The sequence below is a fragment of the Arachis ipaensis genome, chromosome B03, assembly GCF_000816755.2.
Source record: "Arachis ipaensis cultivar K30076 chromosome B03, Araip1.1, whole genome shotgun sequence".
Taxonomy (NCBI): Eukaryota; Viridiplantae; Streptophyta; class Magnoliopsida; order Fabales; family Fabaceae; genus Arachis; species Arachis ipaensis.
In genome coordinates, this window is record NC_029787.2 from 72,535,857 (window position 1) to 72,545,826 (window position 9,970).

General features: G+C 49.6%; 1 protein-coding gene across 1 annotated transcript; it reads left to right on the forward strand.

Moving 5' to 3' along the window:
- LOC107633267 lies at positions 1,746 to 2,894 on the forward strand. The gene is made up of 2 exons (XM_016336907.1): positions 1,746 to 1,822; positions 1,961 to 2,894. Exons 1-2 carry the CDS (start codon positions 1,746 to 1,748, stop codon positions 2,892 to 2,894), a joined length of 1,011 nt encoding a protein of 336 aa, XP_016192393.1.

Consider the following 9,970-nt stretch of genomic DNA (forward strand, 5'->3'; position numbering starts at 1 on the left):
TTGCCGTTTCCATTTTTTTATTTATTTTAACCCCCGCTTTCGCGTCAATCGAGACAAGATCGCGAAGACCGCGAGGCCTCCCTTGATGCCCGCTCCGATTGAGAACCCTTTCGCCGAAGCAACGAGGACTCTCCGAAGCTTCTCAAACTCCTTCGGCGGAATTGCGTCGACGATGATCCTCGATGACGACGTCGTCGAGGGAAGAGATCCATTGGAGTGTTTGCAGTCGGTGGATGCATGGTCGTCTTCATTGTGAAAACCGTTTATTTTCACCGGTCGGAGGCCGCCGGTTTCGACGACTGACGGAGACATGGTGGCTGTGGAGGAAGCAAGGACGGAGAAGAAAGGTGGAAAATGGAGCAGATGAGCAGAGTACTAGATTTTGTATTTCTATTTTTCGAAACTGAGCTGCCAAAGGAGACAAAAATACAAAAACAAAACACGACTCAGACTGTTGTGGAGGGCAGCTTAATAGTGCGACAAGTGTATGGTTCTGAAGGGAACCAAACCATCCTTATGCCTAACCCGGTCAGTAAAGAAAAAAAAGGAGGAAAAACAAAAAAAACCCGGGCCAGGAGGCATGGTCGCATGGGCCCTCAATTTTTAATTTCATAATTTTAAAAATTATATTGTTATCGCATGAAGAAAATATTAAAAGAAAGAAAAAGAAAATTAAACAAAAGAATGTTGGTTAAATGTTATTTGAAAATAAAAGTTAATTTTGATTCTTTTTATAATCAAATACAAATTTTATGAATAATGACAATAAGTCATCAATTAATTCTTGTATATTGGCATATATTTATATGTTTTTTATATATTGGCATTGTTACGGCTTGGCCCATATAGCATACGGTCCGACCCGACCCGTGGACCACCCGACCCAAATGGTCGGGTCTGAGCTGCTCAACCTCTCATCCGGACACGCGTCCCTGCCAGCTTCGCTACAGCTGTATGGAGGAAGCTTCGAGGAAGGTGGGTCTGCCTTTGTGGAACCCACCTCTGACACGGTATATATGGGGAAGGTCCTACCCCTCCCCCAAGGTACGTCACATACCATTTTCTCACTTTTTCGCCTGCACACTCAACTGACTAGAGCGTCGGAGTGTTTTTGCAGGTGACACCCCCCTTCTCTACACGAAGAGCTCGGGAAGTCGGTTACACCTCCTCCAATCCAGCAACCCAAGACCAGGCGACTCCCCTCTTTCATCGACCAAAGTATCAACCCGAACCGTCCGGTACCCGACATACCGAACATTGGCGCCGTTTGTGGGGACGCCTGAATGGACGTTGTACTGGACCCAGGAGGAACAGGCCGCGAGACCGAGCGCAGAGGGGAAGCCTCCGTGGCTTCCTCCCGGGAGCGCACGAGGTCCCCTCCAAGACGAACCTCACGATCTCTCGAAAGGCGCCCCTTCGGGAGAACTGGCGACAACAGCGCCAGAATAATGCAGGAACTGCGTCATAGGATGCAGGACCTGGAGCGCCGACTGGCGGACCGGGAACATCGCCAACAAACTCCCGAATCAAGCTACTCCCGTTCCCCTCCGAGAAGCCACTCCCGGTGAACAGCGAGCCCACGATCTGAGCCTGAGAGCGCCAGGGAGGAAGGACGCCCAAGGAGACGCCACAACCCCATCATCTACACCAGGCGTGAAAGGAGACGCACCACAGATCGAGACCGCGAAGACGGTCGATGAGAAAATGGCGAGGGAAGAACAAGGAGAACGCGGGGACCAGTGATAATGGGCGCAACCCCATTTCATCGTTCCATCCTCGAAGTCCGGCTGCCAAAGCACTTTGACAAGCCGACGGACATGAGGTACGATGGAACCCAGGATCCGTAGGAACACCTCACGGCCTTCGACGCCAGGATGAACCTAGAGGGAGTGGGAGACGAGGTAAGGTGCCGCGCTTTCCCGGTCACCCTCGCGGGACCTGCAATACGGTGGTTTAACAGCCTCCCACAGGGCTCGGTGGCCAGGTTTTCGGATATTAGCCACGCCTTCCTAGCCCAATTTACTACCAGAATCGCAAAGGCAAAGCACCCGATCAATCTGCTCGGGGTGACCCAGAGGTCCGGCGAACTGACAAGGAAATATCTAGACCGGTTCAACGACGAGTGCCTAGAGATCGACAGGCTGACTGATTCGGTTGCTAGCCTATGCCTAACGAATGGACTTCTAAACGAGGACTTCAGAAAGCACCTCACCACGAAGCCGGTGTGGACGATGCAGGAGATTCAAAGTGTAGCCAGGGAATACATTAACGATGAAGAAGTCAGCCAGGTCGTGGATGCCAACAAACGGCAGCCCTCCTACAATCAAACACGGCAGCACGGAAGCGGAGAAAGACAGAAGGAACACGCCAGAGATGGCGGTCTGAGCAAGGCACCCAGGTCATTTCCTCGAGTCGGGAAGTTCACCAATTACACCCCCACCATCCCCATCATAAAAGTTTATCAACAGATAGCAGAGAAGAAAATTTTGCCGAAGCCCCGACCTCTGAAGAACCGGACCGGGGGAAGCAAGAGCCTCTATTGTGATTATCACAAAGGCTATGGACACAAGACACAGGATTGCTTCGACTTGAAGGACGCGTTCGAACAAGTGATCCGGGATGAAAAGCTGGCCGAATTCTCCCACCTCATCAGGGAGCCGAGGAGGCAAGATCGCGACTGCGACGGAGAGGACAAGACCCGCGCGACGAAGCGACGTCACGAGCCGGAGGACAACGAACACGGCCTTACCATAGTGAACGTGGTAACGGCAAGAGACGCACCTCCAAGGTCGAGGTCGGCACACAAGAAAGACGCCAAGGTCTTGGCGGTTTCCTCATCCTCAATGCAAAGTTCCAATAGGCTCCCACCAATCTCATTCGGTCCAGAGGACTAATGGTTTGATGAAACCGCAGAAAACCCTCCCATGGTCATCACGGCCAGAGTGGGAACTGGCCTCATCAAGCGGATCCTCGTGGACACCGGGGCAGACTCGAATATCATGTTTCGTAACGTGTTCGACGCCTTGGGCCTGCGGGATGCCGATTTAAAGACGCACCAGCACAGTGTGGTAGGTCTGGGCGACCACTTCATCAAGCCAGACAGGATAATCTCCCTACCAATATCTGTAGGATCAGGACAGGGACGAAGGTCGGTAATGGCTGAGTTCGTAGTTCTACGAGACTCCACGGCTTACAATTTCATCCTAGGGAGAAAGACTATCAACGACCTCAGAGCAGTGATCAGCACAAAGATGTTGATAATGAAGTTCGTCGCTGATGACGAATCCGTGGGATCCATAAAAGGAGACTTGGAAATGGCAGTCGCTTGCGACAATGCCAGCCTCTCCTTAAGGAAGAAATCTAAAGAGGCATCGGGGGTATTCCTTGCCGATTTGGACGCTAGAGTCAGCGACAAGCTGAGACCCGAGCTGGAAGGGAACTTAGAAAGGTTCAGAGTATGGGACACGAAGGAGAAGTTAACCTTTGTGAACAGAAACCTCCCACACGATTTGAAGGAACCTCTAATGGAAATGATAAGGGCCAACAGCAACCTATTTGCATGGACGCCAGCCGATATGCCGGGGATAGACCCCCAACTCATGTCACATCACTTGGCCGTGATGGCGGACGCCAAACCGGTAGCTCAAAGGAGAAGAAAAATGTCGCAAGAGCGAGCAGAGGAGGTGGCCAGGCAGACGGCTAGCCTCCTCGAAGCAGGATTTATTCGAGAACTCGACTATTCGACGTGGCTCTCGAATGTAGTTCTAGTGAAAAAGCACAATGGGAAATGGAGGATGTGTGTGGATTACTCTGATCTCAACAAAGCATGCCCCCAAGGACTGCTACCCCCTGCCCAACATTGATGCGCTCGTCGACACAGCGGCGGGATATCAGTACCTGAGCTTTATGGACGCTTATTCAGGCTATAATTAGATACCAATGCACCGGCCTGACGAAGAGAAAACGGCGTTCATAACGCCAGGAGGGATATATTGCTTCAAGGTGATGCCATTCGGCCTGAAGAACACTGGGGCAACGTACCAAAGGCTAATGAACAAGATATTCAGTGACCTCATAGGCAAAACGGTGGAGGTGTATGTAGATGATATCCTTGCAAAGACCACCCTGTCTGAGGACCTCATAAGCGACCTGGGAAACGTGTTCGCCTCCCTCCGACAACACGGCATGAGGCTCAACCCACTCAAATACGCCTTTTCCATGGAAGCAAGAAAGTTCCTAGGGTTCATGATAACCCAAAGGGGGGTCGAGGCCAACCCGGAAAAGTGCCAAGCGATACTCCAAATGAAGAGTCCGGGCTGTGTCAAGGACGTTCAGAGGTTGTCGGGTAGGCTCACCGCCTTATCCTGTTTCCTTGGGGCATCGGCCGCTAGGGCGCTGCCATTTTTCAACCTTATGAAAAAAGGGATAGTGTTTGAATGGACCCCAGCGTGTGAGGAAGCATTTAAACATTTTAAAGAGATCCTCGCAACACCACCTGTGCTCGGGAAGCCCAAAGTCGGATCAACAACCAATATACTTCATGAGCAGAGTACTGCAAGGAGCAAAACTGAGATATAGCAAACTAGAGAAGCTGGCTCTAGCACTGCTAACCTCCTCCCGAAGACTACGGCAGTACTTCCAGGGTCACCAAGTGGTCGTGAGAACGGACTAGGGAATCCGCCAAGTGCTCCAAAAACCTGACTTAGCGGGAAGAATGATGACCTGGGCCATCGAGCTATCTCAGTATGATTTGCGATACGAGCCCCGACATGCGATCTAGGCACAAGCAATGGCAGACTTCTTGGTAGAAGTAGCGGGGGACCCGACCGAGGAAGCAGGCGTACGGTGGAGGCTCCATGTGGACGGGGCTTCCAACCAAACGTCCGGGGGTGCCGGGATCATCTTGGAAAGTCCTGCCGGGGTCATATACGAACAATCAATCAAGTTCGAATTTCTCGTATCGAACAACCAAGCGGAATATGAGGCCCTTCTAGGTGGCTTGATCTTAGCTCGGGAAGTCGGGGCTACGAGGCTGGAAGTATGCAGCGACTCACAAGTCATGACCTCGCAAGTAAATGGAAGCTACCAAGCCAGGGATTCGCTATTGCAAAAGTACTTGGAAAAGGTCAAAGAGCTGAGCAAATAGTTTGAGAAGGTCGCGGTCCAACACGTTTCAAGGAAAAAGAACACACGGGCAGACCTCCTATCCAAACTAGCGAGCACGAAACCGGGAGCCGGCAACCGGTCCCTCATTCAAGGCATGAAAAAAGAACCAGCAGTTGCCCTCTACCTGACAAAGATAAGTACTTCCTGGATGGACCCCATCACTGATTACCTAGAAAACGGCAAACTCCCTGAAGACGAGAAAGAAGATAAAGCGTTGAGAAGAGAGGCAGCCAAGTATGCGATCATACAAGGCCAATTGTTCAAAAAGGGAGTTAGCCAGCCCTTGCTGAAGTGCCTGCATCCAAACCAGACGGACTACGTGCTAAGAGAAGTCCACGAGGGGTGCTGCGGCCACCACATCGGGGGCAAAGCCTTAGCAAGAAAGCTCATCCGAGTTGGATATTACTGGCCATCAATGATGGAGGACTCTAAATAATTCGTGAAGAAGTGCGTCAAGTGCCAAGAGAATGGCAGCTTCCACAAAGCACCGGCTACCGAACTGAGCCTACTGACATCCTCCCGTCTTTTCGCACAATGGGGAGTCGACCTCTTAGGACCTTTTCTGGTTGATCCGGGGCAAGTCAAATATCTCATAGTTGCCATCGACTACTACACCAAATGGATAGAGGCTGAACCCCTGGCCAGTATATCATCATCCAATTGTCGAAAGTTCATGTGGAGACAGGTGATAACCCGATTCGGCATCCCGAAAGTCGTTATCTCGGATAACGGGACGCAGTTCACTGATAAAAAGTTCGTGGAGTTCGTCGCCGGTCTGGGCATAAAACAGAAATTCTCTTGGGTAGAGCATTCCCAGACAAACGGGCAAGTCGAGGCTGCAAATAAGGTCGTCTTGCTGGGCCTCAAGAAGCGGCTGGATAATAAAAAAAGGTGCATGGGCCGACGAGCTCGCCTCGGTCCTCTGGTCTCACCGTACAACCGAGCAGTCCTCCACGAGAGAAACCCCTTTCTGCCTGATGTATGGGGTGGACGCAATGATACCCGTAGAGATCGGCGAGCCGAGCCCACGACTACTTCTAAACAGAGTGGAAGAAGCTGTAGAGAAGGACCTAGTAGACGAGGCAAGGGAGATGGCCCATTTGTCAGAAGTAGCACTAAAGCAAAGAATGGCCCTGCGCTACAACACCAAAGTGCTCAGGAGAGAATTTGAACAAAACGACCTCGTCCTGCGGTGCAATGACATCGGGCTCCCGACCCAGGGGGAAGGCAAGCTCGCGGCAAACTGGGAAGGCCCCTACAGAGTCAAAGAGGTAATTGGCAAAGGCGCCTACAAGTTGGAAAAGCTCGATGGCAAAGAAATTCCGAGAACCTGGAATGCAGGTAACCTAAGAAGGTTTTATTCTTAGCTCAAACACGCCGATTAGGCGATCTGACGAGCTCAGCGATTTACTTTCCCGAATACTTGTCATGACAATAGACTTGTTTAGCTGATTGATTAATGTTTACTTGTCAAAATTAATGTTTATTCGTCAAAATTACTTTCCCATCTACTTTTCCCCATTTATGCGTCCCACGACAACATGTTCCTTATAATGCATGGTAAACGGGACAACGACATCACGGTGCCCCGGGACTGATCACCCCGGGAGCCAACTAAGTTAAAGCCATAACAAACGGCTACAGCAATAGCAAAGCCACGACCTGGCTTCGCCGAGTTACCAACATAACGGTAAGCTAATACGAGCGACGAGTCTACACCGACAAAACGGTAACCAAACAAAACGAAAATGCTACCAGATAAACGAAGAAAAATGATAATCACAAATCGACCAAGCGACTATTAAAGTATAACAAAAGTAAGTTCCACAAAGTTCTACAACATAATCATAGACCCATACAAAAAATACAAAGAGATCACATTTTGGGCATGTCGACAATCTTGCTGTCCTTGATTGTTTTAAAGACCCCAATCGCCGACGTATCGAAATCAGGAGCCACGATCTTTACCTGGGCCTTGAGGGCCTCCTCAATCATCAGGATCGCACTTTTTCCCTGTTTCACGGTCTCTTTATATTTCTTCCTAAGCCCTTCGACCTCAGCTTGAGCAGCCTTAGCCGACGAGACGGCCACATCACATTCCTTCTCCAAAGCGATCACCCGACCTTGCGCGGCATTGAGTTAGCTCTCTAAATTCATCTTCCGCTCGGTTAGACGGGACACGGTGGCATCAGAGGTCTTCAGTTTTTCCTCGGTAGATTCGGCCTTCTCCTCGGTGTCACGAGGTGAAGGCACCGCCTGATCCTCCTTGTCCTCAGGAGGGTTCTCCGGCTTCCCGTCAACCTTCTTGTCAGCCTTCTCCTCATCGCTGTCTACCAAGAAAGTCTTGAACAAACCCTCAAGCCTTGTCACTGAAGCAGACATCTCCACTGCAACAAATGAGTAAACAAGTTACTCGTGAAATCGACATGACCAATCGAAGCAACAATAATGCAGGAAACGTCAAAACTACTCACAAATATAATTCCTGGGGACCTCCCGGTCACCCATTAAGAGGTGGGGATTCACATGATTCTTCCCAAAAATAGCCAACAACAACCAGTACGTCGGGATGAGGCGTTCCCCCTCCAACGACAACCAGAAGGGATGACGACCTTTGACCGGACGCACCTTAAAATACTTGTCTTTAAACCCGTGATAAGAGTCCTCGAACAAGCCGAAGATCCTCCGACCCTGCGCAGATCAGAAGGACATGAACCCTTTCCTCGCTTTCCCCTCCTTGGAAGGATTCGTGAGGTTGAAGAAAAAAAGAAAACGTCAACGGACACTGGCAACTCTAGATATTCACACACCATCTCGAAACAGTGGATGGAAGCCCAACTGTTTGGATGCAGCTGAGACGGCACCACGGAGATCCGGTTAAGGAGCGCCATTTGAAAAGCAGAACATGGAATACGAACCCCCACTTGAGTGAACATGTACTTATAGAACCAAATCCATTCGGGAACCCGGGGGGAATGGAAATTAAGCTCGTATAGTCATTCATTGGGAGTAGGAACAAAGACGTCGTAGTTGGCCTCCTCGTCAGTCCCGCCGCACAAGTACTCGGCTTGGCGGAACTCGGTTAACTCCTCCTCACCCGCGGCGGAGGTAGTAGCTCGAGAAACGACACGAGGCATACCTACAGTGGGGGTACCACTCGGTTAGTCTGAGGTCGGGAGTATGGAAAAAATCCAGAAACTACATTTAGCCTATTCAATAACTAAGATCAAGCATGGGTAAAGTAGAATCCAAGTAAAAACCTAAAAAGCTAACACCCTGGAATGGTAACCCCCCTAACGCACCTACTTGACACTATGATCATCCAGCATGCAAATCAAACAAGCAACATGCATATAGGAGAACTGATAATGAAGATAAAACAAACATAAAGAAGAGAAAGAGGAGAAGAATGCTTACCTGATTGACTGTGATAACTGAGAGGAAAACAGGAAGGGATGGATGCTCAAAAATGCGAAGATCATAGTAGGGAATTCAGGAAGGAAGAAGGAGAATACGGAGAAGATGGGGATGAAGATGAACAAAAAAACGGAATGAAAATGGAGCGTGAAACTGACTAGGGGATAAAAAACTGACATGAAGCGCGAAAGGTAGGGGTAAAAGAGTCTTTACTCACAGGGTTTGAAACAACCCGTTATGAGCATTAAATGCCCGGCACGAAGAACGAGGCGACGAATGGTTATCCCCATCAACGAAAAGACACGCGCACAAATGGCACGTCCTCTCCACGAGCGGCCGACCTGCCGACGACATAAGGGAACATAACGCGCCACCAACAGCGTTCGCGTCCATTGCTAGCGCGTTAGGGGCACTGTTACGGCCTGGCCCATATAGCATACGGGCCGACCCGACCCGTGGACCACCCGACTCGAACGGTCAGGCCTGAGCTGCTCAACCTCTCACCCGGACACGCGTCCCTGCCAGCTTCGCTACAGCTGTGTGGAGGAAGCTTTGAGGAAGGTGGGTCTGCCTTTGTGGGACCCACCTCTGACACAGTATATATGGGGAGGGTCCTACCCCTCCCCTAAGGTACGTCACATACCATTTTCTCACTTTTTCGCCTGTACACTCAACTGACTAGAGCGTCGGAGTGTCTTTGCAGGTGACACCCCCCTTTTCTACACGAAGAGCTCGGAAAGTCGGTTACACCTCCTCCAATCCAGCAACCCAAGACCAGGCGACTCCCCTCTTTCATCGACCAAAGTATCAATCCGAACCGTCCAGTACCCGACATACCGAACAGGCATATATTTATATATTTTTACACCTTGAATTTTTTTTAAATAAAAAAACTCAACACAATAAGGTGGAGCATTTAGAAAGTCCAGAACAAAAAATCGTAGTTATCTCCGGCATTGCCATCAACAACTAGACGGAACAAAGCCAACCCACTCTTTGTAGCTCCTAATCGACTTGGTAATAACTTCTGCAACGCATGTTTCTTAATTCCTGAAAATCCTGACATTCCTTTCCAACCACGTATGTCAAACGATAGCAAAAAAACCAATCAGCCACCTGTTACGTTCGACTTTTCTTACAGAAGCTCCTGTCCAACTCTCAAAGTGTTGCTTAATGGTTTCTGGAATAGACCAAAATTTATTATAGGTGTATAACCAATCACACCACACCTGCCACGTGAACTCACATCCAATGAATAAGTGGAAATAATTCTCAGTTTCTTTTTTACATAAAACACAAATCATATCCCTGTGATCAATAATGCCCAATCTAATCAATCTTTCCTTAGTATTGACCCTACGAAATAACACAAACCAGGTGAATAGCT